Source organism: Microtus ochrogaster, chromosome 7 (assembly GCF_000317375.1).
Source record: "Microtus ochrogaster isolate Prairie Vole_2 chromosome 7, MicOch1.0, whole genome shotgun sequence".
NCBI classification, from domain to species: domain Eukaryota; kingdom Metazoa; phylum Chordata; class Mammalia; order Rodentia; family Cricetidae; genus Microtus; species Microtus ochrogaster.
The window spans coordinates 62882000-62905926 of NC_022014.1; the positions used below are offsets into that span (position 1 = coordinate 62882000).

The 23927-nt window shown below is 38.4% G+C and overlaps 1 protein-coding gene across 2 annotated transcripts in view; it reads right to left on the reverse strand.

Moving 5' to 3' along the window:
* Nucleotides 1–2082: 2082 nt before the first annotated feature.
* Cltc (clathrin heavy chain) overlaps nt 2083–23927 on the reverse strand; it is a 62217-nt gene continuing 40372 nt past the window's right edge. The window contains exons 15-33 of one of the 2 annotated variants that reach the window (XM_005350467.3): nt 20800–20925; nt 20115–20257; nt 19669–19903; nt 16716–16838; nt 15164–15309; nt 14764–14947; nt 14383–14575; nt 13466–13623; nt 12802–12966; nt 12568–12675; nt 12320–12487; nt 12051–12200; nt 11832–11963; nt 11612–11722; nt 10760–10930; nt 10300–10521; nt 9006–9026; nt 5090–5165; nt 2083–3149 (exon numbers count right to left, since the gene is read on the reverse strand). In XM_005350467.3, the coding sequence (XP_005350524.1) occupies nt 3025–3149; nt 5090–5165; nt 9006–9026; nt 10300–10521; nt 10760–10930; nt 11612–11722; nt 11832–11963; nt 12051–12200; nt 12320–12487; nt 12568–12675; nt 12802–12966; nt 13466–13623; nt 14383–14575; nt 14764–14947; nt 15164–15309; nt 16716–16838; nt 19669–19903; nt 20115–20257; nt 20800–20925 (2757 nt within the window). In that variant the 3' untranslated portion in view covers nt 2083–3024. The remainder of the gene's footprint in view (nt 3150–5089; nt 5166–9005; nt 9027–10299; nt 10522–10759; nt 10931–11611; nt 11723–11831; nt 11964–12050; nt 12201–12319; nt 12488–12567; nt 12676–12801; nt 12967–13465; nt 13624–14382; nt 14576–14763; nt 14948–15163; nt 15310–16715; nt 16839–19668; nt 19904–20114; nt 20258–20799; nt 20926–23927) is intronic. The other variant, XM_005350468.2, reaches the window with a different exon arrangement.

The following is a 23927-nucleotide window of genomic DNA, read 5'->3' on the forward strand; positions in this document are numbered from 1 at the left end:
AGTTTCGTGGAACATTTTTACTTTTTATAAGAACCGAAACAAGAGGTTAGGAAGGTTAAAATCTTGAAGAAAACCCATGTTTGGTTTCTGGCTCATAATATTTCAGAGGATCCAGCCCAACACTCAAGTTAACATAATTATATAGACGAGCACACACATATATATAACTGAAAATAAAACTTTACGGAACCTACAAAGCTGTCCTCTCATTCCGCTTGAGTGCCATCGCACTGTGCCTACACAGACAATAAAAAAATTAAAAAAACCAACTAACCCGGAACCAGGTGTGGTGGTTTAGTCTGCAATCCCAGCACTTTGAAGGCTGAGACCAGAGAATTTCTCCAAGTTCCAGGTTAACAGTGAGGTTCTTGCCTCTAGAATAAGGCAAAGGGGGACTATAATTGCCCCAAACCCACGTGTGTGACAGTTGGTAAAAACTAAATGCACTAACCACTTCAAGAAAAACTGGAAGAAGTTTGGAGAACTTTTTCAGACTCTCACACATCGGTGTTTGTGGGGTGCTGGAACTGAACCATAGCAGTATAAAAGAACAACTAACAGCAATGCTGAGGATCGCCCTTCGGGCCTCCCACACAGCAAATGAATGTTTTCTGCATCAATATAGTTTTTGTTTTGTTTTTACTGTCACTGATAGAAATGACCAACTAAAGTTCAGTAGTTTGGACCGGGCGATGGTGGCACACGCCTTTAATCCCAGCACTCGGGAGGCAGAGGCAGGCGGATCTCTGGGAGTTCGAGACCAGCCTGGTCTACAGAGCTAGTTCCAGGATAGGCTCCAAAGCCACAGAGAAACCCTGTCTCGAAAAAACAAAAACAAAAAAAACCTAAAGTTCAGTAGTTTGGTAGACAAGGCTCAGAGAAAGATGGTGGCTGCACTAGAGAAAGACCTAGAGGTGATACTTGCTGTTGCACTAATATGGCCGTAATGAAAGAGTTGTTAATCACTGGTAGAGTTTGTTTATGTAGTGGCTATTTTTATCCCAAGATCAGATAGCTTGTCACAGAATTTCTCATTAGTCTTCCCATTTCTTAGTTCCAGCAACACTTAAGAACTGTTTAATTTAATGTTAGCTGTCGGTTTGCTGTAAATAGCTCCTTGATCATGAGGCACCTATATGGTGCACAAACATGGAGGAAGGCAAAACACACATACACATAAAATAATTTGCCCAGTAATTCTGAAAAGCACTTTATATACTGATAAGAAAGTTAGCAGCCTGCTGACTGGCCTGCACATTCCTAAGGTTTGTCTTACGTGTTGCCCAATATGGACGGTTTAAGTGGCAACGTGGTATCACAGGATAACACTATATGATTAGAACAGCGAATCTGTTGGGGAAAAATATCCTCAATAAAACAATTAAGAAAATAGAGTAGGGCTGGAGAATGGCTCAGTGTTTAAGAGCAATGACTGCTCTTCCAAAGGACCCAGGTTCAATTCCTCGCATCCACAGGGTAACTTAACTTCTGTCTCGGGGGATCTGAGCTCCTCTTCTGGCTTCTGAGGAGGGCACTATGCACACAGACATACATATAGGCAAATCACCCTTACACATAATAAATATATTTCAAATTGCTTCTATTCAAGAAGGGAAAAGACAGCATCATTCCACAAGTACAGGAAAAGTTAACAAGGTGACTTATATATCTCTTGATTCTTTATGATGAAAGGCAGACAGAGATCTGGGAACAGAACGTGTAGCTCTGGCCTGAACAAATGGTTTTCACGTTACTACTAATTTCCTATGGGTGTGTGTGTGTGTTTTAAGTTTTTCTAAGAAAAAACAAACTGTGAAGCTTAGATAATTTGCCTGACTGTTGTAGAGCAACATAAGCTAGGCACTAAGGTAGGGAATGAAGTCATAATGAAATAAATTCAGTATTTTTAGCCATGGCAAATATTTAAATTTGGTACCCTTTAAGCTCATGATAAGAAATGTCATGCTAACTACTTTTAAAAATACACTTTTATTGACATAATGCACGACTTTCTCCATAATTCCCTCTGTGACACCCTGTAATGCTCCTGCAGCACCCAGTATAAAACCATGGAAACATCCGTTCTTCTGGTGTGAGGTGTATTTAATTAAAACTGCAGTTCTACATGTTATTTCCACAGTCCAGTAATTTATTTTAAATTGGAGTAATTTCAAATTCCACAAACAAAACTGAAGAACAACAATATTTTGTTTGAATTCTCTCTTCTGTACACTCAGTGATCTAAAACACCACAATATCCAACATACACAAACCTCAGGGAAGGGTTAGTAAATACACACGTGTGGAATCATGGTGCTCTTTGTTCCTGAATGGAATGGTCCCACAGAAAAAGCACAGGATACAGCACAACATGAGGGCACCTGTTACACATGAAGTGAGCAAAACACACTAGCATTTCTATATGCGCAATGGGGAAACCTGCATAGGTTAAAGGGCCTTTTATGCTCATTTAAAAATCATCAGGCTAGTTGTCTGTATGCATTTTTCAAATAATTTGGAGAGCGCTGTGATCCAATGTAGCATATGCTGATTAGTGTTGTCTTTGTTCGCATTGACAGTCTTGCATGGTCACATACCAGTATTTTCACTTTAGCTTTTCTTTGAATAAAAGAGATTTAAATGCATTTAGACAATACATATTGAAAGCTGTTTACATACACTAAATTTAAGAGATTCAGTATTAGAGTTTCTTTCTTTAAACACTACAGAGTGCAAATCAGGTTCTTCACAAGAGACTGAATAGTAAGCAGTTCTTCAAAGAATGAGGGGGAGAAAAAAGCCCACATGAATATTATTCCCCTTTGAAAAGAAGTTCTAATGATGCGGAATGTGAAAATAAGGTTTTAACATAGGCGATCCAAGTCTATAGTTAGAAACAAAAAAGTAGTCCTTCATGAAATAAAGGTTACGAGAACACGTTGCCTGTTTCCCCGTTTATAAACTGAGAAGTGGGTAGACGATGCTTCAGTATGAAAATAGGAGACTACAGGATCAGCTTCCATCTTACATGCTGTACCCAAAGCCAGGTTGTGGCTGCCCATATGGTGGTGCAGTGTAACCATAACCAAAAGGTGCCTGGGGAGGGACTGCCACACTGGGTCCTGCTGTTAGCATCAGCTGGGGCTGACCTAAAAGTGACACAGAGGAGGAGAATCTGTTAGCATCTAGGTTTAGCACTGACATCTTTCCCACTCTAGCAGCACAATCACAATTCACTGATTAAATTGTGGGGGGCACTTTCGACTGTCCCGGTTTGGAATAATCTCACCCTGAGAAGGTTCCTGCCTTAAAAAAAAGCCAATGGTGCAGGACTGAGGGCCACAACATCTTATATTTAAAGCAGTAACACATGCACATTTGACATTTATCAGGCCATACATCTGCCAACAAGCCTATTACATAATACACATTACATTTAGTGACTAAAATTTTAGCACAGGAAAACTTTACAAGTTGTTAATTTAAATCTCTGATTCTAAACATCTGAATGGTAATAAAACCTAATATGGTTCTAGCAAAGAATCCAGCGCTAATTTAGAGACAGCAATAGAAAAAAACACATTCAAATATGCACTAGATATGCAATGCATTAGGCATGAAAAACATGAGAACATATATACCTTCTATCAAATACTTGTTGATGAAGCTGAAATAGTTGCTGACCACATAAAGAAAACATGACACGTAAAGAACTTTTAGAGAGAGAAACACAATACCTCCCTAGCCCTGCAAATCATCTCCCGCTAGAACAGAAGCTATCTTTCTCCCAGCACAATGGACTCCTTTCTTGTGGTACAACCAAAATTGTCTTCAGTAAGTGAGTTTTGGGGTTTTTTTGGAAACTGGCTTACCAAAGAATCACCCCTAGATTACCTTGAAAATTCGAACCCTAGTTCACTCAAACGCCATGAAGGCCCAGTCTATAGATACCTACTAAATAACCACAACTATCATTTTTTCCCTATTTCAAAGATGTCAAACCTTATTTAACATGTTAGGTCTAACCAGTCCTTCATCAAAACTACCCGGTCCCCCAAACTCCAAACAGTTTATCTGTAATAATAATAATAATAATAATAATAATAATAATAATAATAATAATGATTCCTATATTGTCATTTTCGTTAGTTGTCTGAGACAAAAATGGTCATAATTTTATACTTCCTTCTAAAAAACATCTGGCTATAAAACTTTTAATCATACTCCTCAGATCCAATGTTCACCAAGTATGAAATACAAAGGATAAATAACCCACACAGGGTAGTAGAAGAGGAAGTCAACTGCTTTAAATACTTTAGGATTTGGATGTTCTACCTCTCTGGAAAGTTCTCAAATGGAAACTCAACCCCCATTCTCTGTCCTAGATAGATTTAAAGTGAAGATGGAGTCTTTATGCAAAGCACACTGATGACATCCTGGCATATTGGTTCTTCTAAAATCAGAATTCAGGGGCTGGAGAGATGGCTCAGAGGTTAAGAGCACTGGCTGCTCTTCCAGAGGTCCTGAGTTCAATTCCCAGCAACCACATGGTGGCTCACAACCATCCGTACTGAGATCTGGCGCCCTGCTCTGGCGTGCGGGCATACATCGAGGCAGAATGTTGTATACATAATAAATAAATAAATCTTTAAAAAAAATAAATAAAATCAGAATTCATTGTTGTTTCTTTCTTACTGACTTAGAGAAACAAATAGATCAGTCATCAATCTGGCAACTGATTTTTTGGGTTTTTTTTTGTTTTTCAAGTCAGGGTTTCTCTGTAGCTTTAGAGCCTGTCCTGGAACTAGCTCTTGTAGACCAGGCTGGCTTCGAACTCACAGAGATCCACCTGCATCTACCTCCCGAGTGCTGGGATTAAAGGCGTGCGCCATCACTGCCTGGCAACCTTGACCATCTTTAACGACTATTTTTGAGATATTCTATGCATGGAAGATTATTAGAGTGGAAAACATCAAAGAGTTTTAAATGGTCCTCAGGAGAAAATGCTAACAGTTGGGGGGGGGGGAACTATTCCTTAACTCAGCTTGCTACATTTAAGAAGGGTCTAGCTTAAAAAGAAACAGATTACCATAAACGATGGGCTGTGTCTCTGTAGCTTGTTCCTCTTCTTTTCTCAATGACTCTGAAGCATCTAATTTATCCACCTAGAGAAAAAGAAATCATGTTAGTTAGAACCTCAAAAGCATTACAAACTTAGGTTTATGGCAGAGAGTGGAAAAGCCTTAGTATGTTAAATTCTGTCAAAATAAAACAGATTGGCAAGAACATTCTCAGACCCCATCAAATTAAATGGCAATATTCATACTTCAGTAAGGGTGGTTTTCAGCACTGTTGTTAAAACCCCTCAGGCAGGAGGGGTTTATAAATGCATTAAGAGCTCACACCAGGCTAAGACTGGACATGCTGGGATGCAGCCTGAGCAAGGGAGGAAGTGAGAAGGAAATGTACACACTATCAGAGGTAACAAGAACTCATGAACTATCAAGACTTCCTTCCCCAAGGGAATAGGTTTGCAAAAAAGTGAATTGAGTCTAATGGCTAGATTAAGTACTTGAGCAAGATAAGCTTCTTTGCCAACTGTGCATAGCTCCTGCTGAGGCTTATATTTTATAGGCTGAGAAGTCTCAAGGAGCTCCATTTTCAATCTGACTGTATAAGACCATTTTCCTTAGTTGTCTGAGACAAAATGCAAAGATTAATGGCACGTGTCTTTAAGAAGTAACTAGGATTGCCTGGCCTGGCTCATTTAATGAAGCAAAAAAAAAAAAAAATGGCTTCTGTATACTAGCTAATCAAAGCAGCCAATATCAGATAATATCAGTCTCAGTGTACGACTGAAGGACAGGATGGCTATTACCCAGCTAGGTGGGGGCTTCGCAAACCACTTTTTCATCCATTGGATTTCCTTCTCTAGAAAATGGGGCTGAAAGAAGCTGGAAGTTCTCTGTGGGGCTAACATAATTTCATTCTGTAAGTCTGGGACACACACTGAGAAAAATACCAGGATTCTGGTCTTATAGAATCCTCTGACCACATACTTCGATTGCCTTTACACTAGCCTATAATTATATTTCAAACTATATTTAAAAGTTGGTATCTGAACCAGTTTTTCTCTACAACTAAATTTCAAATCTCAGTGTTCTATGTACTGCTTTTAAGACCAAAAGTGTGGTAAGATTGTGAGTGCAGAGAGGAACCGCATATATTCTTCCAAAACAATGTGGAGAGGTGAGGTGGAGGAGGCACATGAGTAGACATGTAGATCCGTGAAACAGTTGTGAAAACTAGATCTTTTTAAAATGCTAAAGCAGACCCCATGTTCTAGTGGAAACTTAAAATAGCATCTGTGAGTATACACACAGGCACAGAGGGTTAGGACAGTATTTTTTGTAATTGTAAAAATTACATGTACTTATTTGGGGGCAGGGGATGACAAACAGGTGCCATGGTGTGCATGAAGAGGGTGCAGGGCAATTTGCAGAAGTCAGTTTTCTCATTCTACCATGTGGGTCCTAGGGACAGAATCAAGCATCACTCAGGCTTGACAGCCAAGTGCCTGTCCCAGCTGAAACAGCTCAAGACAATGTTTTAGACTTACTCTAATTGCTACATGTTAAAAGCAATCTGGGTCTAACCCAGTCTTGTTAAAGGACTTCTAAGAAGCAAGCTTCAGTAGTTTGTCTACCTTAGGAAAATGGGTTTGCTTTGTTTTGTTTCAAGGTTTGTAGGGTTTTTTTTTTTGCAGGGGAGGAGAAAGAGTTTCACTGTGTATCCCTTTTGTGAAAGTGGTCTTTAAGTCAGTTTTTTTTTTTTTTAACTTTTAGGACTGGTTTAAGTCAGCGTGTGGTGGTGGTTTGCTTTCATATACTATTTTCTTATTTTATAACCTATACTATAATCATGTTACAAATTATCCTACTATCAAATTAAAGACTACCATGGAATGTTAAGATCATGTGAAGTACCCATTATTTGGCATCCAAATTTACAAGAAAAATTATTCATCTGTAGAATTTAAGAACAGCTATGCCATCAAGGTCATTTGGGGTTTGCTAACCTAGCTAATATGTGAGGCTAGTCTACAAAAGCTATACAGGAAACATGGACACCTGCATATAAATAATTTCTAAGAAAAAGAGGAAAAATGAAACCAAAAAACCCAGCACTGCATAATACATCTCCAGACTTTCAATGAAAAAAAAAAACTTGAGTAAACAGACACATATAAAAGTTAATGTCTGATTAAATGTTGAACACAGGTCTGCTAGAGAAACACCATGGGAGATTAAAAGAGCCAGCATTATCCAATTGCCCAGTCATTGACAAAGGCAGGGAGGGAGGAGGAAAAACACAAATCCCAGAGGAGAAACACCAACATAAGCAAAAATGTTGATGTTTATATAATAAGACAGCCTCTGGCACAGGAACATCCAATTTTTATTTAATAGCCCAATTTAGATTGCACAAAAAGAAAAATCGGAGAAGGCTTTTATGAACATAAGCTTTTGTTAAGAGCTGTAACAAAAGTTTCTGATCTTCAGATTGAAGAAGAAAAATTAAACAATTATGTCACTGAAATCAGTTCCATTGGTAATATTGGAAATCCACTAAAATGCAAAAGGCTTTTCCACAAAGACTGCAATATGCTGCAGAGTAAAGTCAACATGCAGTCAGTTATTTCGGTGTATGTGTGCATGAAAAAAAGGCAAAAGTACTGAAGCAAGAAGTGAGATCTGAAGATGACTGGTGCCATACAGGCTCTCAAGAAACACACACAGCCCACAGCAATGCTCTATGTTTCGGAGTAGTATGATGTAATTGCAATGACTTGTACATGCTTGATTTAAAACAACGCATAACACTACAGTTCAATTACCCATTTTTCACACACACGCTTTCTAACTGCCTTGCTTACTAGCTGCTGAAGGGTCTCACACACAATGCATTTTACTCAGGTTTGCCCTAAGTTCCAGTGGTGACTCCAGTCTGATGAACAGAATCCCAAAGCATTGGACCCACCCAAGTTCATTTAAATTTAACACTCCTTTACTTCCCCACCCCTCCCTAGCCATAATTTTACACCAGGCTTAAGTTTTAAAGTTTGTTTTGTTTATACTGGGATGGAGACAAGCCAGTGAAGAAAGCAGCAACCAAATGGTGCTTAAATTTGGCATTCTTGGATATTGAGCCAACTAATCAACAAGACAGCAAATTTTAAGTAGCTTCTAAGGCATGCCTTCTTACAGATAGGTGTTAATATTGCCTTGTTATAAATATTAACAATCCATGTTGCTTAGCAACAGTTACAGCAAGCTTGGCTCTCTCATGATTGAAAAGATTTTGGTTCCTCTTAAAAATGGACTAGCACCATGAGAACTGGACACCTGGAGAAACATGAGGAAAGTCTCTTCTGAAGCAGCTAGTATCTCTTGTATCTACTTTCAGCAAAAAAAAAATTAGTAAGAATCAAGAGATCAGAAACTGGATCACAGTCCTTCAATACCACAAAAACCCCAGAAAACAAACAAACAAAAAAGCCCCACAGAACTCCAAAAGCCTCTTAGGGCATGTACATACAGATATAAATTCAACAACTGTCAGGCAAGCTCACAAAATAAAAAAGAAGATGTTTTAATTTATTTCAAATATTAAGAGAGTCCTACTACGGTCCAGATACCCTGATAGTTTGGAATTAATATTGAAACTCACCATGCTCAGTTTTAATAATATATTAAAGAGAGACTGTGAACCAACTACTGATTAGCCTCCTGCCCTTCCTAAAGCCTATTAGCCGATTAGTAGCAAACATCTACTAATGTCCTACAGCTCTATTATAGTTATGTTTCAAGGGACTTGCAGAGGCTTAGTGAAAATTTATTGGGGGGAAAGCAGCAGCAGCAGTGTAGAAAAGGAAGGAAAAAAATCATGCAAATTCCTTAGACTTAGTCCTCCAGACTTAAAGATGGAAAAGAATCAACTTTCACCTTTTCCTTTATTGCATCAACCTGCAAAGGAATTCAGAAGGTGCAGCTTAGAAAAAAAATCAAATTCCATATTGAGCATAAAAAGGTAGAATCAGCAACAAAGGTTCAAGGGAGAAACATGTACCCACTGAAAAAGGTAGGAGCAAAGTGGAAGCAAAGGGCTACGGAAGCAAAACTGAGAATCCCTTTAACTTCCAAGCTCACTGCGGAAGTATTTATGCTAAGTCAGTGTGGAAGGAAGCAGTTTAATGGCTAGTAACGGACAGCACTTAGGTTAACAGCAGCCAGGTCTCAAAAGGTGGTATTATGCATAAGAAAAGAAGCTCATCTCCCCTATGGCTAAGCTGTGGTAACTGTTTAATCACACTGAACTTACATATAAAATATTACTCCTTAAAAAAAAAATCTAGGTGCAATATGAGATATGGGATCCCCTAAGGAAAATCTCTCTATACTGAGGGCGTGAGTAGTGTTTCCCCGCTTGTAATTCAGACACGCTGAAGAGATCAGAAGTGAGACTTCAATTTTTTTTTTTTTGGTTTTTTGAGACAGGGTTTCTCTGTGGTTTTGGAGCCTGTCCTGGAACTAGCTCTTGTAGACCAGGCTGGTCTCGAACTCACAGAGATCCGCCTGCCTCTGCCTCCCAAGTGCTGGTGAGACTTCAATTTTAAGCTTGATTTGCTCTGACAAAATTGATCTTTCAAAATCATTTACATTATCTACACATATCTAGTAACTCAGGGCAAGCAAAAACTATTCTAACATCAAAAGGAGATGCTAAAATGAACAGTAAATTTTATAAGGTGGCTGTATCTTCAGTTTATTTAATGTGTATTTAGGAAACATAGTTAACTGAAAATTACCTATGGTTTTTTTAAAATTAGGTATCTGATTATCAAAAAATCTGTGACGATTATTAGCAGGCTGTTTATACGATGCAGTTTTCCCATGGGAAACAGGTAAAGACATGAAGTCAGGAACCAAACAAAGGTAATCTACAGAAGTATACATGGAAATCTGGGTTATAGGAATTAAATTTAAAATGCTATTTTAAAAGATTTCAAACATTAAAACAAAAAGTGCTATTTACTTTAAGAATATAGAGGGTAAACAATGACAAGTTTGAGTTCCCTTCCTAGTCATGGCATCTGTTATCGCTTAAGAAAAATTCCATATAATAAGAACATTTTATGATCAATAATTTCTATTTGAGAAAAAGAATAAAAAATATACATGTAGAATTGTAAATATCCTCAAAATTACTAGTTCTGAATATACTTCTGACCATCATTACCTTGGTCAAATATTCCTTCATAACCTGGATGAAATAGGGCATGGCGAAATCCATGATATTGTGCCTCCATGCAGTTTCCAGGACGACATCTGGCCTTAAGAGATCATAACAGGTAAACAGACAAGCCCCAAAGCACTCTCTTTTTTCTTCCTGCAAAAACCACTGTAGGAGTTCTTCAGCCAATTCTGTATCTTTAGATTCAGAGGCATACTGCATTGCGTCCTATTCAGAGGAAACAATGAAGGGCAGAGGTCAACCAATTATGCTGACTTAAACCAGTCCTAAAGGTAAAAAAAAAAAAAAACACAACAACAAAAAACCCCACAAACCACTCAAAGACCACATTCACAAAAGGGAACGACACTACCAATTCTCATACCCATGGAACTAACAGCTCGATAACATCACTTGTAAAGATACCATCTGAGTTGCTTAGACAGCCCACCCCCACTTTATCAACCTTGTAAAGGCTGTCTTTCTTGCACAGCTCTACACTCTGTTTCCAGCGATTGTTGCCTTTGAAGAGATAAGCAGCAATTCTTCTGAATTCAATGAGTTCATGTTTTTCCAAACGCTGAGCAAGTGAGATATTGTCAAAGTTGTCATAAGCATCTATTGATGTTCGCAGAGCCTTAAGAGATGAGACAAAGTCATTCATTCAAAAGTCAACTAAAGGCTTTCAGTTTAACATTTATTTTGCACAATTCATTTTGATGGAGGCAATTAGATGACAGCATAAAACATAGCAACATAGATTCAAGCATCAAACTACAAAAGTTGTAGCCTATGTTCAGATGTGAACTTTCTTCATCTACTTCTAAAACAATAAATAAAATCCTCAAATGCACTGTACAATTTTCTAAAGGCACAATTTTCTCCAAGGTTTCCAGTATCGATACTAACTTGAATAACCATGGAACTCAAGGAATATGTAATATGGACAAGAACTTATGCTGTCAGGAAACTATTCATATAATTTAACATTATATTCACTTTTACAGATTTGGCTCTGAACCTAAAGGAAACTCATGGTGAGCCGGATGCCTGAGTCAAGAATAAGTGAAACTAAAAAAGGCAATTACCTTAAAAGACAAATACTAAGATATTATGTAAGAAAAGTAATAATCAGTTAAGTCCACTTAAGAGCAAGTAAGTTTTAAAGACTAACTGAAAGAACCTAGGCACCCACGTGTCTGCTCTTTTATAAACATAAGGATAACAGGAAGTTTTACTACAGAATCTGTTTAAAGCCAACTTTAAGCCCAATCAGGACCAAATGTCTTAAGTATTTACAAGAATTCATAGGTTTTACCTGGTAATCTTCTTCCGTAATAAAGAGGTTGTTCAGTGATTCATTTACAGACTTGTTGTTGTGGTTCTGGACGGAGCGCAAATATGGTTTTACCAGTGGTAGCTGTTTAACCTTTAAGATAAAGTTTGTTAGAAAGGTAGCCACATTGTAGAAGGTCTAGGACAACTGTTATCCATGCACAGAAAAATCTTCACCATGAAGTTCAGTTTAAAATGGTTACCTTGCTGAAATAATTGACTGCACGAGTGTGATCCAACCGTGGAGACAGCACCATGAGCAAGTCATTTAACAACAGAGGCTTGAATTCTAAGTAGAACTGGATTGCTCTGTAGTAGAGTTCCACATTGGCCACCTAAAGTAGGAGAAACCCATACATTAAAAGTCAGTTGCTCCCCCAATGAGCTTTCTCCTTCCACAGCCCATACCCGAGGGTACATACCTTCGTGATGATATCCTTGAACTGCCCTTCCTTCCATGCATCGGTGGGATGATTCATCATGGTGATTATGGCATTATCATATTCTTCATACTTGTCATACAGGAACACCAGCTCTGCCCAAAGATGAGCTTGTTCTGCAGCTCTCAGCACCTGCATAAGAAAGACCAGTGGCTTAACATGTAAATCTAACTTCTGCTACCTATCAGCCTAATGAGAAGCATTGTGTTTTAAATTATTAGAGTTGCCTGGCAGTGATGAAGACTGGTTACCTTAGGAATATTCACTCTTGACCAGAATAACTCCAGGTGTTCCCTCATTTTCTGTGGCTTGAATTTAGAATACAGAATAGCTAGTTCAGTAAACATTCCCATGTGAGCTCGCTCCAGTCCCAAGGCTGCTTCCAACATGGTGATGAGTTCTTCGAAGTATCCACGATCCTAAACAGAAAAATAAGCAATTAGAGGAGAGAACATGTATGCAAAGGTCTCAATTCATATGAAGTCCTGGTGTTCATTACCTGATAGTAGTTGATAAGTTCCTCTAACTCATCTGCATGTACTACAATATGAAGTCCACACATCTGAGCAAGACGGAACTCTTTTCCATCTACACAGGCAAAGCAGACCTAGAATAAACATTTTTCATTATGAGAATTCAAATGTAAATGTAGAGGATTATTCCAACTCAACAGTAGAAATAGAACTTTCAAACAGAAAACTTAAGTCATCATTCAAACTTGGGTTTAGATTACCTCCTTCCAGGTCCGGGTACTATTAGCTTTTCTAGCACCATCAACTGCTGCCTGATATTCACCAAGGTGAACAAGGGTAGATGCCAAGCGTCCAAAGTTAGAAACATTATTGTACAACAGCTTTGCAGCATCGTACATTTTTTCATCATAGCAACGGTCACCAACCTAGGGACAAAGGCAATCCACGATCAGTAAAATGTAAGTCTCAGCTCAATCCTTCTTTCAAATTCCTATCTTTGCACTGAACACATATACACTCTGTCTCTCTCTAAAATGTTGATTCTTCCAAAGCAACAAAGTTATTCAATCACTGACTAAAGTGTGAAGGTAGTAAGATAATTCAGTTAGAAAAGTGCTTGCTTGCCTTACAAACATCAGGATCAGAGTTTAATACCCACCACCCACATAAAAAGCCAGGTGTGATGGTGTGCTTGTGATTCCAACACTGACGCAGTGACAGAGCAATCCTTTACACTTGCTCGCCAGCTGGCCTAAACTACTTATTGACACCCAGGCCAACAAGATACTCTGCTTTTTGTTTGTTTTTAAAGTGGATAGTGCCTGAGAGGTAAAAACAGAACTTGTCCTCTGGCCTTTGTATGCACCTACATACAAGCATCCCACTAAACACACACACGACACACACACTTAAACAGGAACCCACTTGCTGAATATGAGCGTTATTTGGCCCATTGATGAACTCTTCTAATTCTGCAAGGCGGTTTGTTTTAGCCAGCGCAAATATCAATTCTGTCTCCACATAGGACTCTCGAGCCTTCTTTCGTGCCATCTGCAAATACTTCACCAGTTCTTCCCAGTTTCCTAAATAAACAAATAAGCCATAAATTAGCATCCTTATTTTATATTTCCAACCAAATATGTAAGATCTGCTATTTGTGCCCCCTACATTTTTTTCTTTTTGAGAGAGTATCATGCTACATTTATGTTTATGCTTGCTGGTCAGCTGGCCTAAATTACTTTACACCCAGGCCAACAAGACACCTTGTCTTTTAGTGGATAGTGCCTGAGAGGTAAAAACACAGCTTGTCCTCTGGCCTTTACAGTATCTACATACAAGCATCCCACTAAACAAACACACACACACATTATGATGATGATGATGATGCCCAGGCTGTCCATGAACTTAAGGCCTCCTGTCTCAGCTTCCCAACTACTACGATGGCATATGCACATCACTTCATCAATTTAACTCCCTTTTCAAAGAAACAGTGCACAGAACAACACATAAAAATGGATATGCCCAAAAGTATAAAAATTCCATTATATGCCTGTATTATTATTGATCCAAAGAATATCTGATACCTTTGCCACACACTTAAAAGTTATATATCAGAGCTCTATCACTATTTTATCAGACTTCAAACTAAAATTAACCTTCTCCATAGATCTTCTAAATTCACACAATGCAGTCAGTGTTTAGCTGGATTAAGATGCTGGGCTGAAAGTTTTCACAAGTAATCAAGAAGTATTGAACCTCTATACAATTAAAAGTTAAGATACCCAAATACATGGCTTAGTAATTTTCTGAGGTGTCAAATACATAAAGACTAGAAGTCATACCACTGGTGTTGGCAGCCTGAACAACTTCCATGTAGGATGAAGGATCATCAGCTTTGATGTAAGAATCAATGGCTTCCTTCACCATTCCTTTCTGCAACTGAGCTTTTGCAAGTTGACTCCAAACAGCAGGCTCATTGCAGCGTTCAGCAAACTCATATGCACGATCCAGGTTTCCAATATGTTCAATTAAGACCTGGGCAACATTTTTGAATTGACGTTACAGTAAAAAGGATCTTACATGTTTAAAATGATAGCATTTTATGATCATTTATGATTCTACTGTGATAGCAATCTGTACACACCCTAATAGGACAATACATTCTTTACATCAAGAGAAGGCATTGTAGTTATTATACTAATTTATCTAATTTCAAGATCTACCTGAACTGCTGAAGTATTGACATCAAACTTCCGGAAAATAGCAAATGCTTCTTCAAACAGTTCATTGCTGATGGCAATATTAGCAATATCTGGAGCATCATAATTATCCAGGCGGTTAATATACTCCATAACACGTGTCCGATCAGCCTTAATTGCAGTGAGGATGAGGAGATTTTGCAGATTCCTTTAGAAACCAAGATATTCAACCACAATGTTTAAAAAGCATATCAGTGGCAAGGAATAACCAGTATGGCACTAGAGGGTCATTTGTCTCAGGGGACAGGGTGAGAAGAGGTAAGAGTATTAGGAGAGTAACAGAAACTGCCTCTAATTTATTTTCTGTTCCTTCCCCAAACCAACAGGTCACATTGAAAGTCAGTGCAGTCCTCTGGCAACGTACCTGTGTTCACTGAATACCGAGTTATCAAGTACAATTTTCTCCAGCAGTTCAATGAGTTCATTAGGAAGATCTGCTGTCATAAAAGCCTTCACAGTTACTGACACTTCTTCTGGGTCCTGAGTTTCAGACAAGGCTGTCTGTACAACCTACAGAGGATATACATGGTATAGTTATAAAAAAAAAAACAACCAAAAAACCCCAAGGTCTTCTTAACAATATATTGCCTAGTAAAAATAACTTAGATAACTTCTCCTTAGAAAATCTCAAATAGGAGGAAACTACCTCTAATTTACTACTCAATGATCTTTGTACAAAAATACACATGAACACATATTGTTTCTAATTATGCTGCTAACATTAGCAATTACATAATTCTTACTTTCCTCTGATAAAACACTATCCATAATAACACTTATCACTATTACTTAATGGCTTCTTATTTTCAAATCCCAGATGCAGATTATAAAATGAACAACCCTGGTTTTGGCTACTTTCATAAGCCCAGATGCCACAATGATTACAGGAAGCTTTGTATCTATCTACTTGGGAAGGTGCCTTGGAAATGCTTCCTGGGGTTAGTGGAAAACTCAGGTAGTAATCTGCTCTTCAAAATGCTGTACCTACTTGTCTACCAGAAGAATTTAAGAATCATTAAAATAACAAGTAATAATTAGCACTTTAAATTCGAGATTTCAATATCATATAGGTATAAAAACTTCAACTGTGGTTCTGTGGTTCTTTAGTTAATTTACTATCACTGAATTGGGCACTGTGTGCATTATTATGTACTATTCCTGTGGTTGTGTGCATGAATGTGTGTAGGAGCGTGTGCATGTATCAAAGGTTGTTACTACCTGTCTTGCCCAGTTACTTCTCCACTTTATTTTTGATAAAAGTCTCTCCTTAAAGCTAGGGCTCATCCATTTGACTGGACTGGCTTACCAGGATGTACCAGAGATCTTTCTATTGACCTACCACAGGGGTTCAATACAGGGGTCCCTAAGCCCAGATTGCATGTGGATGCTAGGGATGTGAACTCACGTCTTCATACTTGCAGATGGAACCATCTCCATGATATTACTTGGAGATAGGATCATGATACAGTCATAGCTCAAGATGAACTCAAATTCACATTATTCCTCTCTCAAACAACTAAGTGCTGGGACTTCAGGCATAAGCCATATTTTCCTCCTCCCCCCCAAAAATTACTTGGATTTTCTGTATTTTGTATTATCAATCCTCACTGGGTGCTGACTTACATGAAGACATATTTTAAATGTCTTCAATTTAGTCATGTGGTCAGGTAATAATTTGTAGTCAATCCTAATTTATTTTCTTTTAATTAAAGATAATGAATTTAAGATAATTGTTTTAGATTTCACTTTCCTTATTTTATATATATAATTTTACATTTACGTAGCAGAATTTTAATGTTCTTTCACTTTTTCTGCTTTCCACTATAGTCCTATATGACTCAGTTGAGTACCTGGGTACATAGTGAAAGGAAAGTATTCCAAGCCAAAAAGAAGAGAAACACTTTTGCCATTTTTACCTGGTCAATTAGTGGTCTTCTGTATGGATTACTTTCCAGTAGCACACTACCCCACAATTCTGGATCTTTTCGACGGACCAGGTAGCGGGAAAGGCTTTTGAAGAGGGAATTCTCATTACAAACCTAATTAAAATAGCAAGGGTTAATGTCAACACAAGAAGTAAAGACTATAGAAGACTGAACGTTATCTGCAAACTTGCCGACTTTTGGTTCTGTAAGACATCTATTACTTCTATAGAGTCTTGGGAATGCCACAGTCAGATGTACTCACTGAAACTCAACCATAGAAAAAAAGAATTTTTAGGGGCTTAAAAAAAAAGCATCCCAATATTATATTATTTTTTTTGAGATGGTGGTTTCATATACCAGAGCTTCAAATTCCTATCAACCCTGTCTCACTTCTCAAATGCTGGAATTACAGACATGCAATACCATACTCAGCTTATTTTCGATGTTCAAACATTAGTATTGTATGACTTTAAGTTATAAGCTTTGTGTTATACAGAGCTGGTTATCTCCAAAGCTTTCTTTTAGTATTTTAGTATTTATTAACTACTCTTACATACTTACTTTCTATATATTTGCATATAGATATGCAAAAACCTTTGAAAGTATGTATGTATGTATGTATGTACATACATAATTAAGTTTCTTGGATCTGATCACTGAAGTGATTCTAGAAACAAATATATCTCCAGTATAGAACCTGGTTGCTAATGGCATCCTTTGCTAGAAAGGGTGGGGGTCTCCTGGAAAAATGAGCAACTCTAAGCTTGGAAAGTTACAGAGTGATCCTGCTGTATTAATTATCAGGAATGAAGTGCCCCAACAAATCAGGCGACCATCTGAGTCCCAACAGAAGTAACAGTTGTTGCGGAATATTTGTTTAACCACTTAAAAGATGTGCTGCTCTTTTACCTTGCCTGCCTAGGGCACCTGATTAGTCTACTAAAAAGCTGAATGGCCAATATAGTAAGGGGAGGAGGTGTAAATGGAGGCTTTAGTTTCCCAGCAGCCCAGACCCAAATATACAGGACACCCCATATCAAGGAGGTATAAGTGGGACTTCCAGGCAAGGTGAGTAAGTAAGAGGATTTAGGCTTAAAAAAGAAAGAAAGAAAAAGAGACCAAGGAGGCGCCAGGGTCCTGGCAGACAGATGCAGAGGAAGCAGGAAAGTAGGACACACAGAATGAAAGGTAAAAAGCCCCGAGGCAAAATGCAGACAAATAGAAACAAGTTAAGTTAAAAGAGCTAGTGGGACAAGCCTAAGCTAAGGCTGGGCAATCATAATTGACATTAATAGTAAGTTTCTGTTTCTTTATTTAGGAGCTGATTGGCAGCCCAAAGAAAATTCCAACTACAAAGAGCCATGACTATAAAGAGTAAAACAAGAATCTATGAATCCAGGCTGATAAATATGACAGAATTTTTTTTTCCAGTGCTAGGGATTATACCCAGGGCCTTGCTCATACCAGCCCAGTGTTCAGACAACCAGGAGAAAGAGCTGAAGCTTCACAGAGGCTAAGCAGAGTGGGGGAAGAAAAGGAAATGTGCACAGCCCACAGAGCATGTGTATTTGTTTATAATGTGCTTCTGAATGCAGAAACATGGGACACATTCTGAGTAGAAATGTATGATCTATATCCAGTCACAGAGAGCTTGAGTGCAGCCGAAGAGTTAGGAAACTAAAATGAGAAATGCTTTACTTTTGGCCAGGCAGGCAGCTCAGGTGATGCAGTGCTCTCCCAGCATGGCGTGAGGGGAAAGGAGACTGACGATACATCTATACAAAATGTACAGAGGTCAGCAAGAATGCTCAGTGTGTAAAGGCACCTGTCACCAAGGCTGATGACCCAAGTCTAGTTCCTAAGAGACAACAGATTCCTGTTGCGGGAGGTCCTTCCGCTCCTCCAGCCTATAGCCGCTGAGATACCAGCCCATTGGGGCGTGGTCTCTCTCCCTTTAAAAAAGTGGCCACTTCCTTCTCGCTCTCTTCACTTCCTGCTCGGCCGGCGACTAGACTCCCTTCCTGGTTGTACAGAGGGCTGACGGTGATCTGTAAGTTTTTTCCCCTTTAAATAAATACTACCCTACTAATCATAATTCCAAACTGCTGTGGCATTGTTTGTGACTTACGCCTTCAGATTCCCACAACTATCCTCTGACCTCTAAATACATGTGTACAAAATATAAATATTTTAGTTTAAAAAAATACAGGGTTGAGTGTGGTTTGGCATTTGAGAGAGTCTATGAGAATCGAGAGTATGGAGAAGTTTACTGAAAAGAGGGTGTCCTTCCTCAATGATGAAGGCCGGGAAAGAGAAGTGATTATGTAACACTGCAATACACTGATAGCCACTTAATTGTTCTCTTTACAATGGAAAATTTGGTTATGCATTTTATTTCACTAATAAAATTAAGTTTTAGCAAAGGTATCTGTCATTAAAAAATACATTTCTAAGAACTGATTCAGAATAAAGACTAAAGAGAGAGGATACAATTATGATACTGAACTACACACAAATCTGCTAACACTGAAAGAAAACAGATTCTTCAAAGTACCCTATTAATGTCATATTTAATGTCATATTGGTTGTAGCTAGTATCTATGTGAAGATACTTTTTCATTCATAGAAAATAAAGTCCAAAGGGACACAAGTCCACAAGGTATGTAACATAGAAACAATGCTTATGTTCAGGATGTATGACATATACAAGAACAAGTAAAGTTAATGGGGTTAACACGCCAAAACAGGAATGTATACAGACTTTATATTTTGGGCACTTTTAGGTTTACTTCTCTTTCCAATTAAGTTTTAAAAATGCACCTATCTGCCCAGAATTGCTCCATAATACCTAAAAACAGACAGAAACTCAGATTCTCCTAATCAGATATGCAATTAACTGAAGAGATACAGCTGCCTCTACATATGCTCAGCAAACAGTACTTACATTGATGAGTTCCAGGTCACACTGACCACGTTCATAAGCGACACAAGCCAGATGTGGGTCTCTCTTCTCACAATACTTTCCAACAACACGACTGTCATAATAGGGGTTTTCACGAAGAAATCGCTCTGGGTTGTTATTACTGTCGATGTATATTTTGGCTAATGCATTGTGAGTAGCAGGCTCCTCACAGCCCTCATGAATTCTGGCCTCAAGCCAAGGCAGAAGCAGCTTCAATCTAGTGAGAACAACAGAACCCCACACACTATGTTACAGACAGCACAGTCCTCTCATAACTCCAGCATCATATAGGAAAACCAAAACCAACCCCCCAAAACCATCTCAACACTGATAGCTAGTGTGTCAGTGTCCCATCAGCTGTCGAGCAGCGTCAACTAGTACCACACTCTCCAGACTCATCTCTTGTAATGGTGAAAGCAGTGCCACACCTGTTTCTCTTTTCCACTTCAGCAACAAGCTCATCAGTAGAGAATTGACCTCTCACAACAAGAATCAAATTTTTAATGACATCTTCAGAGCAGTCAACATCAAGCAGCCCTCCAATAACCACAGGGAGTCGACTTGGATTTACCTGCATTTGGAAAAAAGAAAATAAAACATATCATTATATTAATAGGCAAAGCTGAGTTAAAAACTTAAAGCCCAGTTTTCAAAAATTAGCAACAACCTGTGCATCTAAATTTCTAGTCACATGAAGGACTTTAGCACAAGTCCAACTAGAAGGGCTCACAGTCTAGCAGGCATTGGGAGCACTTGCCCATAGTCTCCCAGGCTTAATTAGCCCACTTAAGAACTGCTCCAAATGCTAAGCACAAAAACAACAACAGCAATGATTTCCAAGTGTAAAAGCTTCAATTACAACAAAACTGCCCAGTTAAGACTATCTTAAAGTTAAAGATAAAATTTCTAAAACCTAAATCTAAAATTGTTACTATAGTGGTTCTATTCTCACACTTCATATACTGGTGCGGATATAAAATTTTAATCAAAGGAAAGACTGCTGGGACAAAAACCACCGAAAGCTACTCTCACAGATCATTCTTATAAACACCAAGAACAATTCAGAATACTGTACTGATAAGGTTTAAATTATTTAGGTATAAAAATATTTACCTTCTGGACATATATCTCTATATATTTTTGGAGATTGTTTCTATATAAATACAGCACCAGGTCATGGACAAAGTCAAACCGATCACAGACGATGATAAGTGGCAACTGATCTGTTAGTTTTGCCTCCTAAAAGTGGGGAGGGGGAAACAAACAAACAAAAAAGAAGCTTCAGTTTTCTGCTTGCACTAAGTGAAATATGAGATTCTTTTCTTTGCTGATGCTCAGAGATTCTTCTGTTAAAAGAAAGAAATGACCCCAGAGCTGAGTATACATCTCCCCATTTCAATACATTTTACTAAGCAAAGCTTAGATTTACAAGCAAAATACCAAGCCCTTCCCACACATCCTTAACAAAAAAATTAACAAATTAAGATTTGTGAGCCACAAGTGAAGCACACAGGCTGTAAAATCACTACATGGGACTTCGTTAATAAATAGCTCAGCTGAATCTGGCAGTTGATTTAGTCACTATCCTCACATTGGTGGCACAAATGTTCACATTTGTTTCAAGCTAATGATTTATTTTCTAGCCCTCCCCAATACCAAGCTATACACCCAGGCTCTAACAATCTACTATAATTAAGTCTATGAAGAGTACTGTGATAATGGCTATGAATTAAAAACAACAAAGAATTTAAAGAAAAGACAGCTTTAAATTGTAAACTGCTTTTAGCATTACAAAGATGAAGCTACAGTCCTACTAGAGACTGACAAAGATGTTATAGATGGGAAAGGGTAAGACCTGTGTGGGGCAGTTACCTGATACATGTCCTGTTATATTCCACAGACATACGGTACAGCACAAAAAACAACAGTTTCCATCAGGAATTCATTTATACACAGTGACACACCCTCAATAAATGATTCCTCTAAAAGTCAACTAAGGAAACAGAAACTAAGCAGGCAAGGACTTTCCCCAATGGTAGCCACTTCTTTTAGAGGTTAGAATAAAATAGTTCTTTTGTCTTTATTTTTCTTTTTCTTTCCTCTAGTATTGGGGATTAGGCTAGAAAAGTGTTCTACCACTGAACAACATCCCCAGACAATAAAATGGATCTTTAGATTAGGCTCTAGCTACCCAATTATAAATTACGTGAAGATTAGTCCATGAAACGGTCAGACAATATCAACAAAATTGAAGCTAAATTGAAAAAAATATGGCTATAAATTTGAAGTCAAAGTTCAACCGTAGGCTGTTCACATTAAGGAAAGTCAACATGAGTATTTATTTCAAAAAACACAGCTAACAGCTACTTTAGTCATTTCTAGAAAGGATGTCTGCTTCTACAAATGCAATGTTTCCAGGCCAATTTTCCTTCCTAGATAAATATTTAAAAACTCAGTGTATCACATGAACCTTCTGTGCACATAAAATACAGGCTGCATCTTAGTGGAAAGCATGCAAGCGGATCACTTAGCTATTGCATTCTTGACAAGACTGGCAATTCTCCAGTTTCATGCTACCTATACATTGTCAACTATTTACTAAGCTATTAACCATTATACTTGTTAGCAACCATTTTAAGACAAAAACTAGAATTGTGTAAATCATATAGAGCTTTCCTACAACATGAATATAACAATTATTTGCTGAGTTTGTATCAGGCTCTTAAGTAAACAGTCCTGTGTCAAGAAAACTGCCTCAGCATGAGATGTATTTTCTTAAAGAGCAGAGGGTATTACAGCAAAAAGACAACAAGACAAAAGGAAAATCTCGGCACAAACATTCTATTGTTTGCCTATGTGATGTGGAGGCCAGAGGACTTCAGGTGTCACTATTCATTTTATTTAAGACAGTCTTTTCACTGGCTTGGAGCTCATCAAGGGATCCACCTTGCCAAAGGTTCCCAGGCACCACATGAAACGTTTTCACTAGGGTTTGGGATCTAACTCAGGCCCTCAAGCTTACATTGCAAGCACTTTAGCAACCTAACTAGCTAGCTCCCTAGCTCTGGGAGTTTCTATTTTAGGTGAAGTAACTTAAGAAAAACCCCCCATGGCATTTGATCAGAAACCCAAAGGACAAGGAAGAAATCAGAAGGCCTTAGAGAAAAACTGTCTGGGGCAGATACAAAGCTTCTGACAGGCAGGCAAGTTCCAGGAGCAGTGAGTGACCCAGGGAGACTGAGGCCGGAGCAAGAGACAAAGCACGTATGGAGAAAGTAAGGTAACAGAGCAAGGAGCTGACCATGGCTCTGAAAATATTTCCACAAGACAGTTTCCCCTATCTGCTTAAATGTTAAGGTTTTTTTTTTTGTTTTTGTTTATGTTTAAAGTTTTTCAAGACAGGGTCCATGTGTGTAGCCCTGGCAGTCTCGGAACTCGCTCCATACACCAGGTTGGCCTCTAATCACAGAGATCCACCTGCCTCTGCCTCCCAAGTGCTGGGATTAAATGCGTGCGCCACCACTGTCTGGCTAAATGTTGTTTGTTAAACTTGAGGATGTCATACTTAAGTTGTAATAGTTAAGTTTAGTTCTGTTTTAACGTAAAAATAACTCAAACATTATCTCCCAAGGTCGAAGAGAAATTAAAAGATGAGTGTAATTACAAAAAGAAATTTGACTAAGAATCTAATAATATTAAAAACAAAAAACAAAACCCAGAAATCGTGATGATACTCAAGAGGAAGTAAGCTTTGTCCTGGAGATGGTGTGGGTACACTAGCAGCAGATCAACAGTGGACAACTCCTTGCATTTGGGAACCTAGAAAGTTTGACTTTCAGCATTATCATGCTAGTTAGGCTCCCCAGACTGATGCACCTCGTTCAGCAACTATAGTCTTAAGCATTCTGGAGGATGAGCAAACATGACTATAAACACAAGGCCAGACGAGACACGGCAAAGTGAGACTACAGCTCAAAATAAATTGGAAGGCGTATGTGAGGACAGCTCAAAGGGTACAGGTGTTTGTTGCCAATCGTGACAATCAGAGTTTGATCCCTGGAACTCACATGACAGAAGCAAGAAACTAGCTCTTAATACACATCCTTCTACCCACACAAAAAAATTTTAAAGGCAATAGTAATTAAAAAGACAAAAACATCTGGGCCTTACCAATAGAAAAGAAGAGAAAGGAAAGGAAAGAAGGGAGGGGAGGGGAAGAGAGGAGAGGGGAGGGGAGAGGA